Source organism: Pan paniscus, chromosome 22 (genome assembly GCF_029289425.2).
Source record: "Pan paniscus chromosome 22, NHGRI_mPanPan1-v2.0_pri, whole genome shotgun sequence".
Lineage (NCBI taxonomy): Eukaryota > Metazoa > Chordata > Mammalia > Primates > Hominidae > Pan > Pan paniscus.
The window spans coordinates 22,653,548-22,680,688 of NC_073271.2; the positions used below are offsets into that span (position 1 = coordinate 22,653,548).

General features: G+C 36.0%; 1 protein-coding gene and 1 long non-coding RNA gene across 4 annotated transcripts in view; one reads left to right on the forward strand and one right to left on the reverse strand.

The window, feature by feature from the left end:
• LOC106634211 (uncharacterized) overlaps positions 1 to 27,141 on the forward strand; it is a 401,613-nt gene that overhangs the window by 294,894 nt on the left and 79,578 nt on the right. The gene's annotated exons all lie outside the window — the stretch shown is intronic.
• CYYR1 (cysteine and tyrosine rich 1) overlaps positions 1,591 to 27,141 on the reverse strand; it is a 107,012-nt gene continuing 81,461 nt past the window's right edge. Inside the window, exons 3-4 of one of the 2 annotated variants that reach the window (XM_003816669.4) lie at positions 15,653 to 15,810; positions 1,591 to 4,006 (exon numbers count right to left, since the gene is read on the reverse strand). In XM_003816669.4, coding sequence (XP_003816717.3) covers positions 3,876 to 4,006; positions 15,653 to 15,810 — 289 coding nt within the window. In that variant the 3' untranslated portion in view covers positions 1,591 to 3,875. Of the gene's footprint in view, positions 4,010 to 15,652; positions 15,811 to 27,141 lie in introns of both variants that reach the window. The other variant, XM_008969777.4, reaches the window with a different exon arrangement.

A 27,141-nucleotide genomic window follows, 5' to 3' on the forward strand; every position in this document is an offset into this window, starting at 1 on the left:
ATATTTTGAATGAAACTGAGGTTATGGAAATGTTGTTATTTGGCTCCGTACATGTAGTTAGAAGATGACAGAGATGAGAGGGGAAACAAAGTCTCCCTTACTCTGAAGCCTTGGTTCTGTCCCCTGCATTAGAGGGATGTTAGAGGCCTGAGTGGGGTTAAGTAGGCTGGAAATCAGAATCACCTGTGGGTTGCTTTATAGTTAATCATGTCACTTTCCTTTTCTGGAGGTCCTGACAATGTTTATACTGAACCACACTACACAGTACAGTTGCACCAAAGAGTTTTGCTCTTGCACAAGTTCAGCCATATCCCATGCAGCTTGGCCCCAAATCAGAGAATAAAAACTATGCATTTCAGATAGGTTTTGATTGAGAATATGGTAGTCCTTGGATGCCTCTGTGGTGATTAACAAGGTGACCATGTGACTTTGGCATTCTGGTGTTAGGTTGTTTTAATTAAGTGAAAAATTAAAACAATAGTACCCAGAGCTCCACTATTTGATGAGCTTAATATACAATCTTATGTGTCCCAGTCCCTACTTTACCTACAACCAAAAGGTGGCAAAATGAGTTTGGTTAAACAAGGACAAGTTGGAAGTAGAGTGGATGTATGATGAGTGCTGCCGTCATTTGGTGGTGGGAACAAGATTACGAAAAAACAGAAGGGTAGCCTACAGCCCTGCACCTTAGGAAGATTAGGTAGCCCCGCATGCTCCTGTAGTGGCTTCTGAAGCTGGGTAGGCAGCTGCAGAATTGATTAGACTCTGAGAACAGGCTGTGGCTCTGTTTCACCAGCTCTAACATCAGGTCTAAGGTCTCTCTCCTATCATCAGCCCTTCAGCTCTTGCAACAGCTTTCCTGCCCACGGCTCTGGAGAGGGCCAGATTAGCCTCTCGCTGCTCATGGTTCTCATGCAAGTTATTGTCTTGCTTCCATGGGAATGGACTCTCCACACAAATAAGTGAAAGACATCACAATTAGCTGACAAAGTCCATAGTTTCTCCTGGAGGAGGTGATTGGAGTTGTCTCTTTTTCAATGACTTCCTGCTATCTCACTGCGTTTTTGCATAGATTTCTCCAGAGCGGCACTACCCAATAACGTAGGCAGCCCCTAGCCACATGAGGCTATGCAGCATTTGCAGTGGGGTTAATGAGACAGGTGAAGTAAATTTTTCATCTAATTTCATTTCAATTAATTTAAACTTAAATGACCATATGTAGCTGATGATTGCTGTGTTGGATAATATAGTTCTAGAGGTTGTTCTCATTATATTGTTGTTTTGTTAATTTATTTTGGGCTAATATTTATTGGACATTTTCTATGTGCCAGGCACTATACTTAGAGTTTTGTATATATTCATCCAGTTTTTGCAGAACGCGATGAGACTGATAATATTATTTACATTTTCCAGAGCAGAAAGTTGAATCTCAGAGATGAAGTAGCCTGCTTCAAATCACACAGGCAGGAGACAGGATTCAAAATAAAGTCTGTCTGGCTCCAGCCCTGTGTTTCCTGCACAGAAGAATGAAGCAAAGTCAGCAGAAATAGAGGGTGAAAAAAATGGACAGAAGACAATGAAAATATAATCTGTGTTATAATAGGTTCTTTCACTTTATTGCTTATTGTAAACACTTTGGCCATAGCAAATGTTAGTTTTTAAATAACCGTAATTCAAAACTTTCACATCCTATACTATTTTTCCCAAGAAGCATCATCTATGAAAACAATCAGTGAACTCCAACAGTCTATACTGGTAATGTGCACATTTATGCTATTATGACACTTAATACAAATAGTAAAAATACTCATCTATTGTAAGCTTATGGGTTTGTAAAATGCCTCAAGGGAGGCCATAAACAACTCAAAGAAGAGATGGTGTGGACTGAACTGGCTTCTATTTGGGGAAAATTTGCAGAATATAGGAGGTATGCAATAAATGTTTATTGATGGTGAAGATGAGAAAACCCTATTTCTGCTGATCTTTCCTTTCCATTTTCCTTAAAGAATATAAGGTATATTTGTATTCAGCATTCTCAGAATCATCACAGAAACCCTGGCACTTTGAGAGTCTTAGCCGCAGTGTAATTGGGTCTGACCACACGCAGAAGAAAAATAAATTAAAGCATATGTACTATTAAAATTGCGCTGAAAACTTTATGTAAGTCAGGGAGCCCCTCACCAGAACAGGCTGAAACTCTTGAATGCTTTGCATCCTCATATATAAGAAAATCATCAGTGCTTAAAAATCAAGGAAGTCATTCAAAACAAATTCAGCCTTTGGACCTTACTGGCAGGTAGGTTATATTTCAGTCAGATCAATATCTTTCTAATATAGGTATTTGAAAGTAATATATGCTACTTATAATAATGATATAGTAAGCTTCTTATCTGCAAGTACAGGTACTATAACTTACACCTTAAAATGCTTCGTTTGATTGTTTCATTCAGCAAAATTCTTGGCACTGTTTTGGGATTTCACTGAATTTTGATGATGATATTGGATTAAGCATTTTAGATTTAATTGTAAAATGACACAAAAATCTAATCATCTATTTCCAATGTTCAATATACAATTTTTATAAATACATGAAACAATTCATATAAAAATATAAATGTTAAGGTCACTCACAGCAAAATATGGCACATTAGAATTATTTATTAAATGCTTTATACATATAAAGGTAGGCACTTCATAAAATTTGCATTTTGGTAAAAGGCAACAATTTGATGTCAGTATCTTAATTGTGTCATTAACTTTTTTAAGAGAACAGATTATCAAAATTTTACGAAGAAGAAAAAAATAATAGTTTTAAGGAATTCCACAGAAGGGAATCTGAACTTCATTTCCCACTTTATTTTTGCAAGTCTGTTGTGTATCTTCATGGTCAAGTTCTGAGATTTTTGCTCCCTGACCTAAAATCCTGTGGGAATAATTGATTTCTCATCTTTTACTTGGAAGTGAAGTGTCTGCTACCTGTGGAACTTGATACAATTTTTTTTTTTCTCCCCACAGTTAGAATAACCTTTATTCTGATCCACTATAAAGCCAGATGATTTTTAGGTGGCAGTAGCTGGCATTGAAGAGTTCTTGGCTTCAAGCGGCTGTTGAGTCTTTTTGGTCTTGTTTTAACTCCCTAATTAAATAAATAAGATCCAACTCTTTCTGTTGTATTCACTCCTGGACATATAGAAATTCACTTCACACCCACCTAAAATACGAGCAGAACTTCTGAGGCCCAATAAACCCATCTACTATTTGATTTTGTTATCCCTTCTGGAGCGTGTCTCTACCAAGAGCTTCACAAAGCAATGTAGTCATTGCTCTTTCTTGTACTAAAACCAGAGTACCCGTCCTGTAACTTCCATCAGGACCTCAAACAGTGCTAGGCACATAGTAAACTCTTAGGCACTCAAAATACATTTATTGATGAATGAAAGAATGAACAATTCTAGTTCTGACTTTTAAAGCTATATAGAATAAAGTTGCTTCCTTGTGTGGGCCAAATCATTCTCCCATCCTACTTAGATCTTCTTTTTTTCCAGGATCAACACTGAAACTTTCTTCACCTAGCCCTTAAACAACATGATTATCAGATATTTTGTCAATTACATTACTCTTCCCTGAATGTGCTTAGGTGGATCAGCAGATCTCTTAAAATGTGGTTCCATAGAACCAAACATTAATACTCCAGATGGGGTCAGCTTTGAGCAGAGTAGAAATCCTATATCTCCTAGCAGGGATATTCCACCTGACACATTATCTGACCCCAAAAAGTATTCCTTGGAGCAATTCTTTCCTGCCTGTTTCTGAGTAGAGGCATTTTATTCCAGGCAAGATCACCCATTGGCACATGTTCTGTTCTGGGAGATAGATTATTTCCTTGCGTTTCCAGGATAAGGAGGGGGTGGAGAACGCTGTGCTGAACCCTGTGGGGTGGGGGAGTATGGAGGAGGCAAGTCTGCACAGTATTCCATCTCGTGGTTGTGACCGTAGGGTGGTGGTCCTGCTGAAAAAGAAGGGGAAGAGAACATCAAGGAGTTAGCAAATATTTGCATTTCTACTGTGTTGAAGCCACTGGGCTAGATACTTTGGGAGGGGACATAAACTGTGGCTGCAAAAATCTTAGTTTTATTAGGTCAAGACCACATATGTATGAAAGGGTAAGTGCTCTAAAATGTGGTATCATGGGTTAAAGTGTTAAGAACTGGTTGTTTAGAGAAAGTTTCTTGAAAATATGATGCTGAAGTGGCAGAAAGAGAAGCTGAGGGACAATTCAGGTTGATCAAAAGCACTGAAGCGGGAGAGCCCTTCATCTCAAGCAAAAAGTACATGAAAGGGAGAATGGGAAAAGACAATGAGGAGTCCGGTTACATCACCATGGTGGGCTCTGAATGCAATGTAGAATGTATAACATGTAGCCATCAGAGATTCTTTGAACATGGTAGTGAATATGCTTTGAGAAAACCACTCTCAGCAGTCAACAGAGGCAGAGGTAGATAAAAGAAAAGCTGCAACAATGTAATGGCATATGTGAGGGATGATAAGGGACTCCTGACAGTGAGGGAAAAACATCCTAGCAGTCCTTGAGCAGCCACGTCTTTAGGTGACGACTGGGTGTGTGGAGAAAGAGAGGAGAAAGTGAAAGAAGGGGTTGAGGTATTAGGTACCAAGTACAGGACTCCTATAATTGGAGGGGGGTGGAACCATTACAGAAATATGAAGAAGACAAAAAAGGAGGACAAGTAGGTTAGGAAATGAAGATGAAACATTTAATTTTCTGAATCTTATATGAAAAATTTTCTTTATTTTGTTACTGTACCATATGTCAGTGTTTTAAGAAAGTTTTTAAATTTTAAATTATTTTATTTTTTTGAATTGACAAATAATAATTGAACATATTCATGGGGTACAGAGTGATGTTTTGATATGCATAATGTATAATAATCAAATCAGGGTAACTGGCATACCCATCACCTCAAACATTTATCATTTCTTTATGCTGGGAACATTTAGTATCCTCCTTCTACCCATTTGAAACTATATATTATTGTTGACTATAGTCATCCAGTGGTATAGAACACTGGAACTTATTCCTCCTATCTAGCTGTAATTTTATATCCTTTAATAAATTTCTCCCTATCCATCCTTTTTCCTACCCTTCCCAGCCTCTAGTATCCTCTGTTCTACCTTTTAATATACTTTATGATGACTATACATAAAAGTCTACTTTGTAGTGGTCTCAGTTCCTTTCTCTAGTGTTGAAAAAGAAGTACTCCTTGAGCTGAAATTTATCCACGTTTCCAAGAACTGAATCATTTTGCAACATCTGAGCAACTCCCTCAGCAACCAATCTGATGAACTGCCAGTAGCTGAATCATCATCAGGATCCTGATGCTGCTTGGAAACTGACATGCCTTAATTGCCTACTGTGAATGTAACCCAAATCACAAGACCAGTGTCATAATAATGCAAATAAGTGGGCATGCTCTTAATACTAGAATGGCAGAAAGGAACAGACAACATTTCAACAAACTTTTCTAAATGTCTTCTATTAGGTTGATGCAAAAGTAATTGCAGTTTTTGCCATTAAAGTAATTGCAAAAACTGCAATTGCTTTTGCAAGCGAACCTTAATTTCTACTCTTTCTAATAAGAATTTGACAGTGTTCTGATAAACAGACATAGACATACATAGGGCTTCCACTGATATGCAGACAAAAACTATGTTTTTGATATGGTTTGGCTCTGTGTCCCCACCCAAATGTCATGCCATTTTGTAATTCCCAATGTTGGGGGAGGGACTTGGTGGGAGGTGATTGGATCATGGGGGTGGATTTCCCCCTTGCTGTTCTCATGAAGTTTTTACAAGATCTGGTTGTTTCAAAGTGTGTAGCACTTCCCTCTTCTTTCTGTCTTGTGCTGGCCACGTGAAGATGTGCTTGCTTCCCCTTCCCCTTCCACCATGATTGTAAATTTCCTGAGGACTCGCCAGCCATGCTTCCTGTACATCCAGTGGTACTGTGAGTCAGTTAAACCTCTTTTCTCCATAAATTACCCAGACTCGGGTATGTCTTTATAGCAGTGTGAGAATGGACTAATACAATTTTCTCCTGGATCTTTTTAGTTTGCCTATCTTTACCAAGAGCTTGACGATTTGAACCACTGACTGATTGCCCTGTACTTGGAGGATGTGAGGAAGCAGAATTGAGCCACTAAAGAGAAGAGGAAGAAGGAGCCACAGAACTGAGTGGGATGTCCCCTGAGCACTCCTTGGTGGAGCAAAAGTCTTGCAAGTCTCTAGTGCGCTGGGCAGGCTGAGGCCGTTCAGCCGAGAACACAGCTCTGTAAATACATCAGCGAGGATGCATATATACAGTTTCCCCAGTGCTCCCTCAGACCCTTGGAGGCTGGGCTACTCCAAGCTCTGTTTCCTGCAAAAAAATGGAGTAAGTCCTGTGGAGTCTAAATACACATTCCCTCTGCATTATGCCCACGCCTTGACTTCATTATATCTAGGAGCACTGAGACAAAGAGATTTATAATAAACTTCACCCAAGCCAAGAATGAAACACTGCAGCCTCCATGCAGCAGGAAACCCATTGAACTGTTTCTTATAAGCATGTGGTTCTACGCTGTTTTTCTGCCAAAGCTTTTCCCTGCCTCCCACTTGAGGAGCATACACCAGCTGATTCTGCAGATTGACTCTACATCATTCTCTTGTCATGAAGCCATGGCATGTGTTTATGCGTCTGTAACAAAGCGTTTATATTCTGCCATCTGCATAAAAACTGCTGAAGGACATTTCAGCAAGAATCCCTATGGTTTATGCAGCTGCATGTTGAACATGAAAATCTAAGATATGACAGTGGTCTTTCATTCATACAACCTTTGAATTTTGGTAAAGTTCTGATATAATGTTAAAGAGTGGTATTTTGAGGACTACGCATCAAGATATAAACATGGCACATCTTTTATAATATCAGCCACTGGAAGACATTTGAAATAATATTTGTATAATTGTGGGCTGTATTATCTTTCTTTCTTGCACATAATAAAGTTTCACTGGAAGTAAACTTTTCAAGTATCAATTTTAGAATTCCTGATTCATCCTAAGCGGTTTTGTTCTTTTTTTACAGGTGAAATCATACTTAAAAGTTGTATGTATGCAGGTGGAGATACGTGCCTTTGAAATCCTTTCATAACCAATATTCTAATCTCCTATTTAAGTAGGGTAAATAGGCCATTTATCCTCAACATCTGATATAGCTGTCTACAATATTAAAACATTTAGCAATACCATGAAATTCGGAGAAGAAATGTAATGTTTTCTACCCACTCAGGCCAATATTTCTAAAGCTAATGTGCTGGGAAGATGCGTGGGGTTACCCAAACTCTTCACAATTATTTCAGAAAATTTAGAAACAGAAGAAAATCATCCATAATTTTGTCACCCCAATTTAACAAATAATATCTTTATATACTGTCTCTTAGTCATTTGTGTGTAGTTGCATCCTTGCAGTCACAGAGTATGGCCTATCCTTTTTCACTTTGTATTACAACGCAAGTCTTTTCATTCTGCTGCATATTCTTCATAAGTTTTATTAATGGCTGCCTTAGCGGTTATTCCATCCACTCTTCACTATTTTGAGGTTAATTTTTTATTATAATTAATGTAATGATGAATATCTTCTTACACATAGACTTTTTAATTATTTTGTTTTTTTTTTAGAATAAAATTCCAGGAATTAATTAGCTGGCTTAAATAACACATACATTTTATTGCTTAGAATACATTATAAAACTACTTTCAAAAATAATTATTTCATCTTGTAAGGGTATACAAGTACATTATCATTTAATGTTTTAGTAAATTAAGTGAAAAATTTAGGTCTTTATTTTACTTGATCATTTCTTTTGATAACAGCTAGATTTGACACTGTTTTACATCTTGTCCACTGTTTGTTATTCATGTTGAGTGAATTTTTTGTTGTTGCTCTGGACTGGTGATAGTTTCTAAATGAGGATCTTAATTTCAATGAAGATATAAGTAAGATATAAAAAAGTACACAAAATTATATATCTTTTAATAAAAACTCTTTGTCAAAATGGTTTATTATATAATTTTTACCTTACTGACATTCTGAAGTTTAAAACCATAACAAAATATAGTTATTCATTTAAAAAATCCCTTCTGTGTTATTTCCAAGTTTAAAAAGTAGTCTTCTTTTTCAGATAGTTGATACATAACTATCCTATTTCTGAGTTTACCCGTTTAAATTTATATATTTAATGCTTCTCTACATGTGTTATTTTATTTGGTATATTTTTGCATCAAAGTTTATTTTTTCTAAGTTTTAAATATTGGTTAGGCCAAATTATCTAAATGTGGCTTATTAAATAATCCTCAATTTTTATATCCTTTTGCTATGTCTCCTTTACAGTATATAAAATTCTAATATACCTGTTCTATTCCAATGACCAAGGTGTATCTTTTTGTACCAGACATACCTCAATTTAATTATTACTGATTTTAAATAGTTTTGATACCTGGTAGAACTGATGAATCTCATGCCTTATATTTAAAGACAATTGCTTATTGCAAACCTTCTCATCTACTCTCCCCCAAACCCCACTACTCACAATTTTCCTTAACCCCACCCAGAACAGAGGATTTAAATAAAGGCCCACACAGCTCCTGGCAAGACCTCCATTACCCCCATCCCCAGCCACATAAACTCAATACTGCCCATTTATCCTCTACAATGGCCTAACATGCAAAGATATAGTATAACCTATTGTTCCCCTTCCACTCAGATAGCATCAAGACAAATTCCATCAAGCCTCACGTCCCTCTGTCACCATGAGAAAGACAGGTTTCCTTATTGTAGACCTTTAATTCTGGAAGGCTTTGCACATCGATTTATTAATTTTCCAAAAGTTCCCCACCCCCTTCACTGTGCTCAGTGGAACACAGTCTGTCACCTCACCCTCTTTCCCTGCCTCCACCATGCAACTCCTGCTTTCAGAATGAAAGTTCTCCTCTGACCCTGTCTGTTTTCTCGAGAAATGACATCTGTTGAGAAATCACCTGCTGAGAGTGAGAAGGCTGAGGGGATTTTTGAGTTTTGAGATGAAAGAAGAATGCATGAGATGGTTAACTCAGGAAGTGGAAAGGAACATTCACATCACCTTTTTACTCTAATTAAAATCTGATTTTCCAGGAGAGCATGGCTTCCTCAGCAGCACTACCAAAGCACAGCTATTCTTTTTCTTCCACATCCTACCACCTATAGGGCCAGGAGGTGCTCAGGCTGTTCATAATCTTCATAGCCACTTTTCAAGCTATTATCTATTCTTATTCTTTAAAACCTTTTGTAGCATATATGCCATGTTGGGTTTTTGTTGTTGTTGTTGTTGTTGTTGTTGTTTTTTGAGATGGAGTCTTGCTCTGTTGCCCAGGCTGGAGTGCAATGGTGCGATCTTGCCTCAATGTAACCTCCACCTCCCGGGTGCAAGTGATTCTCCTGCCTCAGCCTCCTGAGTAGCTGGGACGACAGGCCTACAGGCGCCCACCACCATACCCGGCTAATTTTTGTATTTTTAGTAGAGACGGGGTTTCACCATGTTGGTCAGGCTGGTCTCGAACTTCTGACCTCACGATCCTCCCACCTCGGCCTCCCAAAGTGCTGGGATTACAGGTGGGAGCCACCATGCCCAGCCTACCATGTGTTCTTTTCTAGCACATATGCCATGAAAAAAGAAGCATATACCATGCTTTTTTTTTTTTTTTTTTTTTTTAACGGAGTAGGTGCCTTGCTATTTTGCCCAAGCCAGGATCAAACTTGAGATCTTCCTGCCTTAGCCTCAGTAGTAGCTGGGGGTGATCTTATACTACTTTCTACTCCTTCTTGTTATCAATATATGTGGTCTGTCCTACCCCAAACTTTCATTCACTGAAGACTTAACATCTGGCCCATGGTCTCTCTTTCCTCCACAACTTCTGTTATCATTCTTGTGATTTCAACATCCACCTAACCCTGCCTCTCAAGTCCCTTGACTATTTTTCCTTCAAAAGTCTCTTCACCCTTGTTGTTGGCAATAATAGTGCTATTTTGTAAATCTTAATTATAAATCTGACCACCACCCTTTAGTATCTTTCTAGAATACTCATTCCACCGCATCTTGGACCTCACCTGGATTTCCAATTTACTAATGGCCATTTTAAAGGAATTCAAACTGATGTCACCTCTTTCCTGTCATGGTGTCCTTTGTTATTCAGCACTGATTTATGGGCCATCACTAAAATTACTCTTTTGCACCTATTGTCAATGTTCTTATCTCCTTCTCCATTGCCTGGCAGAACCCCAACCCTTATGAAACCCAACACTTTGGTTATCCTGGATCAATATCTAGGAGCTTAATGTGACTAAAGAAAAATGCACAATGATGCTGAATGATTTCACTTTGAGTAAATGACCATTTTCATAAGTGTTGCGGTCTTTGGCCTTGCTCAGAAGCCATACATTTCTTTAGACATTTCACACTCTTCATTTTCTGAGATTCCTGTTTCATGCTTTTTTTTCTTCTTAACCTCAAATACCTCCTCAGTTTTTTTCACTCTCAGCAGAAGACTTGCTTCTATTTCACTGAGAAAATTGGCACGAGCAAAAAAGAACATCCTTTGACCACCAAGTCTACAACTCATTGAAACTGTGTTTATGTACTTATTGCCTTACATATGCTGTACATAAATAAATTGTCTCTGATCGTGCTGTACATAATGAATTGTCTCTGATCCCATCAAAGGCTAGCCCCTATACTTGTGTACCAAATTCCTTTCTTCCTCAGACTTAAGGACACTGATTTCCAACAATTCCTTCTATCTTCTGTATTCATCAGTTTCCCTCTTTATGTTTACCATCAGTGTACTAGCAAAATACAAGGCACTACCATCTGGATTTCTCAGTAAGAAAAACAACAACAACAACAACAACAACAACAAAACCTCTTGACTTCATGTCCATCTCAGTTTTCTCTACCCATTTTATAGCAAAATTTTGTACTTGTAGCTCTACTTCATCATACCCATAAATTTTGTCTGTAGCATTAATTCTGTAACCACAGTTAATATGACATCAAAGAAGGTTTTCTCAGTTCATGTTTGAATTCTCTGATTTGTACTAAAAACGTCTGCCTGGGCGAAGGCTTGACGACATTAGTGTATCCATTTTGTTTCCTTCCAGTGTCTTCCAGGTGAAGGCATTTTCATAGTCACAATATTATTATAGAGAATCTTTCCAGTATGAATTTTTGATGTGTAAAGAAGTTACACATCTGATGAAGATTGTTTTTAATATTCAGTACAAACACAGAAGTTTTCTTTAGTGTGAACATGAGCTTGTGATCTCTAAAAAGGTTTGATGAGTACTCAGAAGTCTTCTCATGTCAGTGCACATACTAATAAGGTTTCTGTCATGTGTGAATTCAGTGATGCAAATGGGGTATTTATTTCTTAATGAAGTATTTCCAAGAGACTTGAAAGACTACAGGCCAGTTGTTTTATTGAATGTTCCTCAACTTGGGTTTGTCAGATATTTTCTCATGCTAAGATTTAGGCTGTGATCTTCCAGGTGGGACCTACATACATGAAATTGTGCTGTCCTCAGAGTAGCACACTCAAAGGTCCATGATCTTTATCTGTCCTTTAGCAACCGTAAAGTTACTATTTTTCACCTGATAACTGACAAGAAATCTGGTGGACACTTTAAGACCTGCAAATATCCTTCTCAGCACATTCTCCTCTAGATTTAGCATCTGTTGATGATTTTTGGCTAACTCTTTCTTTATGATGGTCTTAAAATAATTCTTTTCAATTCTATAACTCCCTTCTACATTTATTCTTTGACATTCTTCTGTTAGGAAGAGCCCCATTCCCCTCTCCAATTGTTTGTCTATCCTATCTATCTATCTATCTATCTATCTATCTATCTATCTATCTTCTATTATCTATCTATCTATCTATCTATCTATCTATCTATAAATCATTTCGCAGGACTCAATAATATACGTCAAATCTCATTTTTCTTGATGGCACTGAAATCTCTTGCTTTCCTTTTGTTAGTATTTGACTTTTATATCTTTGGCAAGCCTTTTGTTACAGTTTTACTATATTATTTTCTTTCAGATGTGTATATCCCAAACCTGCTTTTAAAAAAAAAAAGGTTAATATGATCACTTTCCTTTGTTAGCACTGAAGTTCTGAAAAGTAGTGGAAATGTAAAACTTGAAAATTCTTGCCTTCATGTGGACAATTTAAAAAATAATTGCAATTAAAGAGGACGTCTGTTCATTCTACCCAATATGGCAAGAATGAAAAACTTTTGGAAGGTCACTGTCCAACATAGGGTCAGGTATGGCAGCTGAATGACACTGTTTTCACCTCGTGTAGAGTAATAATGTTCACTCTAGGGCTCCCCACTGTACACTTTCACCTTTGCTAAATTATGCTCTCTGCATTTATCTGATCTGTGGGCTGTAGGACTATACAATAAGTTGGGTTGTTATCTCAATTATCATAGGGTTAATTAATTAGTGAGGGTAAAAGCATTTTGTGTTTCCATAGATGAAAGATTTTGAAAAGTATTCAATAGTATTATGTGTTGCTTCCTAAACCTTTAAGTAAAATCTTAATTAGCGACTTTGAGAAGGAAATGAGAAGTAATCATGCACATTATGTTTTCGAAGACCTAGTCTTTTTTGCAGTAAAAATGTTTTCAGCATGAGGTTCATTATGTTTCTTCCATTATTCAGTTCTGAGAACAATGCATTTAATAAAAATGCAACACATTCCTGTGACCTGAAAGTATAAATGATGCTACTATAAAGTTTTAAAAACATGTTTCCGTCTGCTAATTGAAATTTCAAACCCAAGAAAACATGTGACCTTACATTACTATCGTGACATTTAGTATTTTCTAACTTTATTCAAAGTTTGAACTTACAGAAGGGTAAAATAAAATATTGAACATTTTATAAAAATATTTAAACATTACTTTCAATTAAACTTTTTTGATCAAGCTAATGAGTATCTAGAACGTTATCTGCAAAGCAATTCTTCATACCTTCTCTACAATTAATGTCTTTGCTTGACTTTCTTCTGTTTTTCTCTTGGGTTATATATGGTTTGACCAAGGGAAAAAATTCAGAGGTATAAATAATAATAAAAATAATTCCATCTATTTTTTTCCTTATATTCCAACATCTTTACAGTAACCCTACCAATATTCTTGCAAGTTGGGAATATTTGAAATTGCATGTTACTTTTGTAGTGAGTACATTCTAGGGTGAAACTTAAAGTCAATTCCCTAGGGTATTGATATATGATTAATTCAGGTCTTTTCATGAGTTGTGTTCATCATTCATTCAGCTGAGTGCCCATTATGTACCAGGCCTGGTCTTACATGCTTGGAATAGAGTGTTGAACAAAATAGACCAAGATCTCTGCCTCATGGAGTTCATATTCTAGGAAGAGGAAATGAACAATAAACAATCACCATAATGATTAGCTAACCTATACGATATCTTAGAAGATTAAAAGCACTCTGGCTAAAAAGCAGAGCAGCACAAAGAGAATTGGGATGCTGTCAGAAGGGACACATTACAATCTTAAATAGGGTGTATTAAATCAGGGCAGACTTCATTCAGGAGGTGACCTTTGATTGAAGACTTAAATGAAGTGAGGGAGTCAGTATTCTAGGCAAAGCCCTATGGTGGAAGTGTGGCCTTGTGAGTTCATGGAACAGCAAGGGAAAAAAACGTGACTGGAGACAGAGTGGCCAGGGAGAGAGTAGAAAAAAAGGAGGCCTGGGAAATAAAAAGAGCAGCCAATTCATGCAGTACCTTGAAGGCCTCAGTAAAGAATCTGCCTTTTACTTTGGATAAAATGAAGAACCACATGCTTTAGTGCCTCCTCTGCGGGAAATGGGGAACTGCTGGAAGATTCTGAGCACAGGAGTAATACGATCTGACATCTACTTTAAAAGGTTCACTCTGGCTACTGGGTTGAGAATAGACCCCAGGGGGCAAAGGGTGGATGCTGGGAGACCAGCCAGGATGTTATTAGAGTAAAGGAAGTGAGAGCTGATGAAGTTCTCCCACTAGGGGAGTAACAATATCTACTTCTCACTGTGAGAAGTAGTCAAAATACTGTATATATTTTGAAGGTAGAGCCAAGAAGTTTTCCTGGTAGAGTGCATGGTTTCTGGCCTGAGCAACTAGGATAGAGATACCATCAAGAGAAATGGTAAAGGCTGTGAGTGGACAGGGGTTTTGGGGGAAATCCAACACTTGGATCAGAAATCCAAGTTTAGACATGTCAAATTTGGGATATTTATGAGACACTCAAGTGGAGATGTTCAATAGGCACTGGGATAAAATGAATTGGTTTGGACTGGAGATACATGGGAGGCATTAGCATATAAATGGCACTTACCACCCTGAGGTTGTAATACTCTTAATACAAGCAAAGAAGTAAGTGTAGATACAATATGGAAGAAAAGACAAGGCTGAGCCTTCAGGTACTCCAGTATGAAAATATTATAGAAGAAGAACTGGCCAAAGAGGAACAAGAGGAATTATCATACCCTTATTGATCTGAAATTTGCTCCCTCAAGTTGAAGATGATAGAGGAAAAAAAAAAAAGATAGAGGAAGGACAGAACAGGGAATTAATACAAATACAAAGCACAGTTGCATGTAGAAGGTACCCTGCTCTTTTCCTGTAGAGACAGAGAAAGAAAAGACATGAGTATGGATGGGAAATTAACTTCCTAAGGGTGTGTTAAATTTAGAACTTGCCTGCTTTTTATATGTCAAATTGTACATGCACAGATTGACTTAGAAAGCATTATTGAAATCCTCTAATGCAAAATGCAGTATTTTGTTTATGAAGTCACATGTACTCAATATATTTTAATACATGGAACTTCTAGCATATTCTCAATAAATATTTGTCAAATTATTAATATATTGCCCTTGCTCTTTGTTGAAAATTTTTTTTTCTTTTGTATTTTTAGTAGAGACTGAGTTTCTCCAAGTTGGCCAGGCTAGTCATGAACCCTTGCCCTCAAGTGATCCACCCACCTTGGCCTACCAAAATGTTGGGATTACAGGCGTGAGCCACTGTGCCTGGCCTGTTGAGAATTTTAATATTGTGTTTAAAGCTGTTCTCTCGACCTAATGAAGATATATGAAAATTTTCTTGAAGGCTTTTTCTCAAGACATATATATCTATTGGATCAGATGCCAGTTTATTGAGACATACATTATACTTTATAATTACTTGTCAGTACTCACTAGCAGGTAGACACAGTGGGTGTGAATTGCTTATTTGTCTTAATTCTGGCTGACTGGCAATTGTAGTCAATGAAACAGACATTAAAAATATGAATACCTTCAAAAAAAAAGAATTGGATTGTATTACTTGGATCTAAGCAATCTTGATTCAGCTAGAACTTCAATCTACATGTACCTAGAAATACTCTATGAAATTGAAGGTGGTTTCATTGACCATCTAGAATGTTTCCTTCTCTCTGTGAGGAGCAGAGGATAACTAGCAAATCTGAGCCTTCGAGAGTCAACAGTTTTGCTCACCAGGATAGGAGGAGACGGTGTTGATGTGAGTCGTCCTGAGGATGCCCACGCGGGTCGCCCTGTGGTTCTTCATGCACATGCAGATGCATATGGCAATCCCAGCAATGACCCCCATGATAAATACTATTCCAAAAACAATGCCCGCAATTGCAGTGCCCCTAAAAGGAAAAACAAGTAAGTTTACTCAAAAGACTTGTAAGCATTCTTTAGACTTTCTAGTAGAGCTCCATGATTATAGGACAAGTGTTTTCTTACAAATGTTCTTAAGGATAATGTGTGTGTGTTTTTCTTTTCTTTTTTTTTTTTAAAACCCATAAGTTCCCTGAATTGATAAAGCAAATAGTCTGTATTTCAATAGATATGAAAAAGTTATAAAAATCCTCTTCTAGCACCGTTGACCAATTCATCATTCAGATTCCAGTTCTTAAAATTCATGTTTTGATACAAAGCACAATTCTCTAGATATGCTCTCCAAAGTAATAATTTAAAAAACCATTCTGCTGTGTATCTAAACAGCAAAGAATTTATCTGTTGGGCATAGCATGTATGTGTTTAATGAAAACAACTTGGTAGATGTCAGAATATTAAGTGAAATTTAACACTCATTCCTGATTAACACTCTTCATAGAACAAGAATATTTGTTTCTTAATAAAAGAAAACCAAACCAAACTTCATATTTTTAAACTACCCAGAGAACTGTTATGACAAATAAGTATCCCATTAATTCAGGAAGAACGTAAATAAAACTTCGATTTCTACTAATGTTAATGGTTTCTTTCCCCCAGAAAGTTTTAGCTCATGCAACAAAACCGTAAATAGAAAAAAAAGCCGAATAGCAGAAAAGAGTCAACATTATGATTGTTTGTGTGGAATATAATTTGTAGGTAACTACATTTTTCTGTTATTTTGAAAAGCAATGGGGAAATCTTTATCAAAATATAAATTTTGACCAAGAAGCATCATTTTTAGCAATGCTCCCTAAGGAAATGTAGCACATAAGCATAAATACTATAACAAGGATGTTCATCACAGTGTTGTGGCTAATAGCAAAATAGGAGAAACATCCTAATGTCCGTAAAAAGAGGACTGACAGAAAAAAATTCGTCAGAAAAGGAATCTTACATATTGATTAAAAAGGGTCAAGAGATCCACATGGTTTGAAGTGAAATGTTTATGATACATGGTTAACTTAATAGTAATACTATTACTATTGATAATAATTCGTATTCATTCAGTTAATTAGTGTTAGCTTCCAGCACCATCCACGTGCCTGCAAAAGACATGATCTTGTTCTTTTTTATGGCTGCATAATATTCCATGGTGTATATGTACTACATTTTCTTTATCCAGTCTGTTAATGATGGGCATTTAGGTTGATTCCGTGTCTTTTCTATTGTGAACAGTGCTGCAATGAACATTTGCATGCATGTGTCCTTATGGTAGAATGCTTCATTTTCCTCTGGGAATGAATTAGTATTAATTGAATACTAATTCAATTAATTAGTATTTTCAATACTTACTAGTATTGAATACTAGTAATTAGTATTGATAGTAATTAGTATTGAATGGAAAAGCAAGTATTAACAGGATACTACCAGGAATAACAGAATAATTGCCATGAGGTAAAACTGCATTTCTATGTATCAAGTTTTTTATTATCTACAGTGATGATCTTGTAAATGTGAAAAATAAAAATATTCACTTTCTCATTTGCATATTCCACAAAAGCAACCACTTCAACCCTTTCAGTTATTTTTTCTAATGCCCTTTCTCCTATTTCTCAATATTATTATTACATTATTTTATATTTTTTGTTTTTACACATTATTTATTGGCTCCTCTTATAGTATTTGGGAATGGAGATCTCTCAGACAGGCTTTATCCTTGGTTAAATCAGTCTTCAGTATTTACATTGCCATAACTTTGCTATCTGCTGAGCCAAGCAATGTACCATAGTTAACTTTTACAAATTATTATCGCATTTATTTTACAACTTACTATTTTTAAACAATTTCCATGAATTTTTATTTTTCCATATACATATTGATATCTGCTCCTTGCAAAAATTCCTAGAAATCTTTCCCACATTATCAGTAGCTTTTTCATACTCAAACATAGTAAAATAGCTTATCAGTTCTGTTCTGCTCCCCTGATGATTTCCTTCTTACAGCAACTAAGACTACTGGTTGTTCCGAACCTGGAACTGTTCCCCTTGAGCCCTGTTTGGTGGTCCTCACATTTAGTTTCTGGACCCAATTCTTGCTAATTCTTGGTGAACTGCATTGTTTGTTGAAGCACGTTCCTGAATGGCTTCTTAAAAATGGACTCAAAGGAAAGTAGATTTTTCAAGTCTTTGAATGCCTGAAAATGACTTAATGCTTCACTCTTACGTGATTGATAATTCATCTATGCATGAAATTCTAAACTGCAAGACATTATTTCTTAGAAATATGAGGGCATTGCTCATTGTCTTCTAGAATTTGGAGCTGCTGTAAAGAATTCCCATGGCATTATAATTACTTTCCTTTGTGTGATACCGTTTTTTCTTTTCTTTCTTTCTGGAAGTTCTTTGCATTTTCTTTTTACTCTTGGTATTCTAAAATTTCATAATGTGCCTGGGTTTAAAATATATATATTTTCCAGGTCCTTTTGATTCTTTATGTTCGGAGACTCACGTCCTTCAGTTGTTGAAACTTCTCCATACAATGTTAATTTTTTCTTCACTATTTTCTGTATTCTTCTTTCTGGAAACTCATTCTGAAATAAGCTTTTGAACTTTCTGGATCAATTCTCTAACTCTTTTTAAAAATCCTTTTTAAAAAACTACTGTCTGGAAAATTTCATTGACTTTATCTTCCAAAGTTGTACTGAACTTTAAATTACAGTTATCTTATTTTTAATTTTCTGGTGCTTTATCTCATCCTCTATTGCACTCCCCTCCCTGTTTCCAGTGTCTGTGTTTCTTCCATTGATGCAGTCTCTTAATCTTTGAAAGCACCAATGATATATTCTTTGATACTTTCTCTACTGTTTGTATTTCCTCGTCCTGTCTGGGTTCTTTTTTATTGATTGTTCACTTTGATCTCATTCATATTTGATGTTTTCTTCAAATGTCTGGTGATCCTTGAATTCTCTCCTATCAAAAAAAAAAAAAAAGCTTGAAGTAGCTACTTGGAAGTTTAGTTTGCAAGCCAGAATTTGACAGGTGAACTCCAAAGAACAGGACAAACTGAGATCAGACCATAGATCTTTTCCTTGGGGCTATTCATTTTTCTCCATGAAAGCATTCTCCAATTTCATACTTGGGGAGCATCAGCCTCACTGCCAATATCCCGGAGCTTGGAATTGTACTCATAAGGATATGAACTTTCATGAAATCCTTACGCTTTCATCTCAGAGACCCAGTCTCTGGCTTCGCTTTGCCGGCTGTCTTTTGGGTTTCACTCTGGAGGCTTACGGGTTTAAGTCTTCACAAACCATTCTTTGTGGTGTAAAAGCATGATCTCTGAAGGCAGATCACCTAGGTACCAACTATAGCTGGGGAACCTTGGGCATGTTGCTCAATCTCTCTGTGCCTCAGTTTCCTCATTTATAAAGGGAAGGTCAGTTTGGTGCTCATTTGACTCTCCTCCCAAATTTCTTGTCATGAGTCTTGTGCTCCTGGACTTATCTGTTGGGTAAATAGGTCCTTATTCTCAGTGGTACCTGAACACCTATCCTATACTTTTCTGAGACTGGCCATAATTTCTTACCCCAAACCACTGGGGCCAGATCTGTCTCATAGTCAGAAATTTTCAGATTTTGTAAAGAAAATACATACACGACGCATTGTGAAATATTCCCAGGGGCAGCTAGGGCAGCATGTTGAGAACATTTATATTCCTACAGCGAAGGTGGGAATATTAACGCTGTTAGATTATATGGGGACTACACAAAAGCCCAAGGTTGGTTCAGGTCAAGTCTGGCCACCAACTGACCTTTATCTGCAATTCTGAAATCCACAGAAAACTCTGAAAACTGAAAGTGCACATAAGGGATTGTGAAGCTGTATTTATACTTTCCAGAGGATATTTTCTCTCTAACACTTTTCCCCACCTACATACAAAAATAGAATGCCATTAAGAATATCAATAAACTCCTTTAAAATACTTCTATAGGCATTTTTACTGTTATTAAGAAGGCAGAATGTGAGACATATTTGGATGTGTTGCTATTAGTAATTAAATAATAGCAGAGTCCAGTAGTTTAATAAATAAATCTTTTCAAGAAAAAAAGATCTATGAAAGGAGATAATTTGAAGTGAGAAAATTAAAAGTAATCTGGAAACTTCCTTTATTGTAAGTTTCAGGTCCAAATAAGATTAAACTGGAGGACTTAATTTATGTTCCAGAAATAATCAATGGCCCAGTTATTCAGGCATAGAGTTTCCAAACTATGTGTTCTGGAAGCTGTTAAGATATCGAATTGGGACATATTTATATTCATTAATTCTTTTCTTAAATAGAGGAAAGTAGAAAATTAGTCACATTTTGTTTCCTTGTTGGCAGCTCCAGCAAAAGTGCCTGCTCTTGAGGTCAATAATGAGGTTGCAACTAATGTATTAAATTAGTTTTTTTGATTAAATCATGAAGTTGGTGCCCTTGATCCTTTGATACCCATTAGCAATCGTAAATTAGTTATTTAAGACATGGCAAGTATAAAATTTACAGCATTATTTACTTTGTAATTAATAAAAAGAAACAATAAACAAACAGTAACTTTCCTGCATATAAATAATTGGCTCAGTCAACTGTTGGAAAGTGAGAAGCTATTAATTTGAAAAATCTGGCATCATTAAAACCTTGAAAAAATTTCAGGGAATGTATTTTTTTTAAAACAACGCCTTGCAAGCTTTGCACATTTTCCTCTCTCCTTTTAAACTTTTATTTTAAAATAATTATAAATTCACGGGAAGTGTAAAAAGAGTACAGAGAGAGCTCATGTACCCTTCACCCAGTTTCCCCAGATGGTTACATCTTAAGTAACAGTGGCACAACATGAAAAGCAGGAAATTGACATTACTGTAAGGTGTATTTATAGTTCCATGTCATTTGAACACATGCACAGAGTCATATAACCACTACAGCAAGCAAGATACAAAACTATTCCATCATCACAAAATATTTCCCTTTTGCTATTACTTTGCTTTATGGTCATATCCAACAGGCCTTCTCTCTGCCATCAATAACCCCGGGGATCAGCAATCTGTTCTCCATTTCTGTAATTTAGTCATTTCAAGAAGATTATACAAATGGAATCATACAGCATGTGAGTTTTGGAGATAGTCTTTTTTCCCTCAGCGTAATGCCTTTGGAATCCATTCCAGTTTCTGCATGTATCAGTAGTTCATTCCTAGATGAGCAAGTAGTCCATGATATGGCTATAACACACTTTGTTTAACCATTATTTATTGTAGGGCATTTTGGTTTGACAAATAAAGTTGCTATAAACAATCATGTACAGATTTTTGTGTGGACATAAGTAATCATTTCTCTGCAATAAATGCCCAGAAGTGCAATTACTGGGATGTACGATAAATGTATGTTTGAGTTTTAAAGAAACTTCCAAGTTATTTACATTCCTACCAGCAAGGTATGAGAGATCCTCTCTGCGTCCTTGCCAGTATCTAGTTTTATAATCTGTTTTTTAGCTGTTTTAACAGATAAAGCATTAAGTGTAGTGGTATTTCATCATGGCCTTAATTTGCATTCCCGTAATGGCTAGCAAGGTTGAACATGTTTTCGAAAGCTTATTTGCCATTCACCTTCTTCAGTGAAATGTCTACCTAAGTCTTTTGCCCATATTCTAATTGGATTGCTTGGTTATTTTACTGTTGAGTTTTTGAGAATTATTTGAGTCCTTTACAAAATATGTAGTTTGCGAATATTTTTACTGGTCTGTAGCACATCTTTTCATTCTCCCAACAGGGTCGTTCACAGAACAAAAGTTTTTAAATAAAGTCCAATCTATCATTTTTTTTCTTTTATGGATTGTGCTTTGGGGTCATACGTGGGAACTTTTCATCAAGCCCTAGGTCCTGAAGACTTTCTCCTATGTTTCTTTCTAAAAGACTGATTGTTTTACATTTGATATTTAAACCTATGATCTATTTTTGTTTAATTTCTGTACGAGGTATTAGATTTAGGTTGAGGTTCATTATTAATAGATTATTTTGCCTGTGGATAGCCAGCTACTTCAGTACTATTTATTAAAAGCATTCCTCATTCCCCCATCGCATTGCTTTTGCACCTTTGTCAAAAATCAGTTGGCCTGTGCAGGACTGTTTCTAGGTTCTAATTTAGCTAATTTTTTTTTCTTTTTTTGCAAAATGAGATTTTATAATCAAGATATTAAATGTATCTATGGTGGCTGAAATAATATGAAACTGTCTTTTATAACAAAGCTCAGAGATAATATATTTTATTCCATAAATCGCTTTTCATGAGTAAAAAAAGATTCTGATAATGTTGCCATGTTACAGTAACACTTTTAGGCTTAGCACTGCTATACAGCAGCTTACTAGTTATCTTGATGTGGTTTTTCTATTAATATTAAATAATATTTAAGGAAAATAGCAGATATGCAAAGTACGCCAGGGTAATATTTATCTTCTTCTCGGATACGACCCAATTTACAAATGCGTTTTATAAAACTATAAATCAAAGGGCTTATGAATATTCTATGTAATAATTTAGTAACAGCAGTCCCAATAAAGTAGAAAAATTCAAAAGGCCATGCAGATATTTGATATCTATATTTGATACCACACAGATATTTTACACCTATACAAAAAGTGGGGAAAATTCTAGAATATTTTTGTTAGGATAAACTTCCATATGGAAATAAGAGTTTGAAATAAAATACCTTTACCTTTGAAATAAGTCAAAGGTAAAAGTATCAGAAGAGAGAGTTCTCTGGAAAAAGTAACCATAGCTTCAAAAGAATAAACTTAAAGTAGGTTTATTTCTTATTAAAATAAAAAAATTATAAGTGAAGCTAAAGCATTTTTATCTTTTGTTAAAGAAGGTAATATTTAGTCGACTTATTTATTTGTGATGATACACATGAGATGAATTAAGCAATGATAAAAATCCTATTCCGACTATAGCGCTGAAAGTCGACTACATACATGAGAATAAATCTTGGCAAAATTCTATATCAGATCATCCTACTTCCTCAATAATTCATTCTTTTGGCCAAATCATTAAAATATTGTAATACCCTTGAATACAATGTTTTATTATAAATCATTGGCAATTTTAGTAACACTTTGACTTGCTTAACTTAAAAATAATGCATTTTCTTCTCTGTTGCTTAAATAAATACAGAAAATAATAGAAAAACAAACTCAATGGAGTATCATTTTCAATATTAACAGTATTTACTTATATTAATCGTAGGATCTCAGAACTATCTCTCTTTCTATTTTTATCTCTATGAGTCTGGTTACATGTACATCTATGTATACGTGTATCAGATAAGAAAACCATAATATCGAATAGTTAAATTGTTATTAAATATTGTTACTACTCCAAGTGTAAAATGCTTAGGAGGGTAGGAAGACCAATCCGTGTAATTTTTCCAGTAAGTCTACATTACTTGCAAAAAAAAAAAAAAAATCTGTAAAATCCAAATATGCTAATAATGTTTATTTTGCTTTTTTTTTTCTTTCATTCTGGTGACTCCCCTTAATAACTTCACTCAATATATCCTCTTTCTTGGGGCTTTATAGATAACTTCTTTCTGTTAGCCTCATGATAATAAAACTAGAAACTAATATCTCTTTGAATGAATAAATTTACGTGATTTATTGACTCAAGCCCCATGACAGAGACAATTGTGTAACCCAATATTCATTTTCTACATTTTCCTTGATAAAAGAAGTCTGAGGGTTGACTAAAATAAAGACTACATCTTCCCCTACTTCCTTCCTTCCTTCCTTCCTTCCTTCCTTCCTTCCAGACAAGGTCTAACTGCGTCACCCAGGCTGGAGTGCAGTGGCTCACTGAAGTCTCAACCTCTGGGCTCAAGTGATTCTCCCACCTCAGCCTCCCTAGTAGCTGGCACTATGGGCACAAGTCACCATTACTGGCTAATTTTGTAATTTTTGTAGAGACAGGATTTCGCTATGTTGCCAGGCTGGTCTCCAACTCCTGAGGTAAAGCAATCTGCCTGCCTCAGCCTCCCAAAGTGCTGGGATTACAGGCATGAGCCACCATGCCTGGCAAGTACTACATCTTCCAGGTAGCCTTAAAGCTAGTGTTTTGTTTTTTACATGTTGAGTTTTGGAAAATAAGTTGTAATAAAATATTTTGTGTCAATTCTCAGGAAACCTCCTTAAAAGATGGCTGGAATGGGATTTTTCTCCCATTTTCTGTCTTACCTTCCTTTCAGCTTTCTGAAATAGGAGTGTAATGGCTGAGCTCTAGTCTCCAAGGTGGACCATGAAGACAAGAGCCATATCCTAGGGATGGAAGAGGTATGAGTTTGATGGAGTTTGTATCCTTAATAACAACATGGAGATGCGGTATCAACTCCCATTTCCTTTGCACGAGAAACAAACTAGTTTAAAAAAAATTATTAAAGTCTCTGTTATTCTAGTTTGAGTGTGAATGTATGTGTGTGTGATATGCTACCCAACCTAATCTTACCTAATACAATTCCTTTGCCAAAATTGCTATACAGTTTAAACAAAAACAAATATTTAATGTGGAAATAGCAGTTTTAAGGAACATACAGGTACTCTGGGATCCTGTAGAAAAGTTCTAAAAAAGCATATCAGAACCAGGAAAGCAAGAGACTGCATTCAATTTCATTAATTGGGATTGTTCCTCATATCTTACGTAGAATTAAATTTTACAGCTCAGTGAGAGATCTTTAAGAAATCTATACATTACTTCGATGTCAAAGTAGTATACAAAATGAGAATAAAAAGTGCTCTTGAATATGTTGTAGATTGTAGGGTGATCTACAGAATAACACTTTATCACTAGAGTTCAATGGTAAATGCTTTGATTGATGAACAAAAAGTACCCTTTAAGAACTGCCTGGTTAGCATTTATTTGCACTGACTGAATTATCTGAACAAGTGCCAAATTCCTACCTGATTTTGTGCCAATATAGATTTAATGAGAGTCAAATACATATGATTCAAAAATGGTCATATTAAAAAAATCAAACATGATTTTTCAGTTTTCTGTAAGGTTTTATATACATGCACATACATATTGTTTTATGTATGTATAATATATATAATATAAGATATATATTTAACTGTGTGGATACCAAATGTCATCATTTGGTTAGTTGTCAGTACAGCTTTGAGACTGCACAACACAGCATACTATATGTCAAAATCTAAATGCAGTAAATCATAGTTACAGAAGTTTCTAGAACATTTTAATGCTATGTACATGAAAGTGATTCATTTAACTGTTTAACACCAATATTTGGAAAAGCAGTATTGACTCAGTAGTACTGAAACAGGTATAATTGTATCCCCAGTAACAAGATGGAGATGCTATATCAACTCCTGTTCCCTTTACATGAGGGAGAAACAAACTCGTTTTTGAAAAACAAAACACCTTAGATGTTTGATTTATCCCTCAGTCATTTTGCCTACAATTCTAACTGACTACCACTAGATAGCGACATTCACGACTTCACTCATTAAGTATATATTGAGCGGCTGGGTGCAGTGGCTCACACCTGTAATCCCAGCACTTTAGGAGGCTGAGGAGTGCTGATCCCTTGAGCCAGGAGTTCAACACAAGCCTGGCCACATGGTGAAACCCTGCCTGTACAAAAAATACAAAAATTAGCCGGTGTGTGACATACACCTGTAGTCTCATCTACTTGGTAGGATGAGGCATGAGAATCGCTTAAACCTGGGAGGCAGAGGTTGCAGTCAGCCAAGATAGCCTCACTGCACTCCAACCTGGGTGACAGAGTGAGACTCTGTCTCAAAAAATTAAAAAAATATATATATATATTGAGCATCACTACGTGCTAGCACTATTCTGGGTACTACGATACAAAGTTGGATGATACATAATACTTGACTTTAAAGATTTTAGAGCCATGTACTAGATAGTAAACAAAGAGATTTTGAAGGTCAACTGTCTCCAGGCATAGAAGACTATGACAAGACAACAATGAAATAATTTGATCATACTCAGCAAAAGAGAATTGTTTTTCTTTTTAAAGTATAAATATAATACACTAGAGAGAATAGTAGTAATTTCTTAATGCTATTTCTTGGTTACATGTAACAGATTTTTGAATCAGAGAGTACTTTTGGGACATTGACCACAACTCACATGTTTTGAAGGTAAGAAAACCAAATATATGAGGACCTAAAATAAAATAGTTGCCAAAGTTCTTCCAGCTAGTTTTGTGGTAGAGTTCAAACTGGAGCTTGGCAGTCCTAATTTCCACCACGGAGCTGAGTAGATTGCAATGGCCTGCCTTGCTCTCATTTTCTCATCCACTCAACAAATGCTATGGTGTATCTTCTTTGTGCCAGACACTCTACTAAGCACTAGGCATGTAAAGATGAAAAAATTCTACTTGGGAAGTAGAGAAAGAGAGGAGAAAAGAATTCCTGGAATGTCTGTGAAATTTAAGCTCTAAGACCTGATGACTGATCCAACGGGGGAGTGAGTGAAAGGCAAGAGTGTAGAATGCTTTCCCTATGGGTGATTGCATTCTGCCACACAATACAGTCTATCAAAATGTGTTGAAAAGAAAAATATGAAACATGGAATTATAAACTAGAGTCAAATAGATAAAGCTGCTGCACACAGGCTTTCCTGCTTTTCTCATTCCAAACCTAAAAAATCTTCAATTACTTCCAGATACAATACTCTCATTTGTAATGCATTGGCATGGTTCACCCTTTTGAAGTAACCTTTGCTGAAACTTCCCACTGAGCTAATTATCTTAACTTGCTTATGGTGATTACTTTAGACAGGACTTTCTTCTTTTTCTTTCTGTACCTTTTTGTCATGCTTTGAGTGGAAATAAAAAGTCACAAACTGGTTTTTTAATAGTGACTACAAGGATTTCTATTGAAAGTCCATTTGTTGAGATTTAAGTCCTGAGAGCATATAAGACTTAAAAGATTGAATGTGATACGAAAATTCAGAGCTAATACTCTTTCCTTTCCATTGACTCGAAGATGGAGAGTTTCAAATAAATATGGAGGCTCACACAGTCAATGACCTGGCAGAACAGCATCTGCTTTTCGGGGGCAGCTGGATATTTAAAGATTTAATAAGGATTAAATATTTAAAGATTCTAATAAAACTCATGTTGATATTGGAGATTGTAAACCTTTCCAAAGTAACTGCTGAAGGAGGTAATAAACTCTGATGGCAAGTAGACTCCAGACAATGAGTCCACGTGCCTAACCCAGTGTCTTCTCCTGTGGCTCTACTGATTGCTTTTG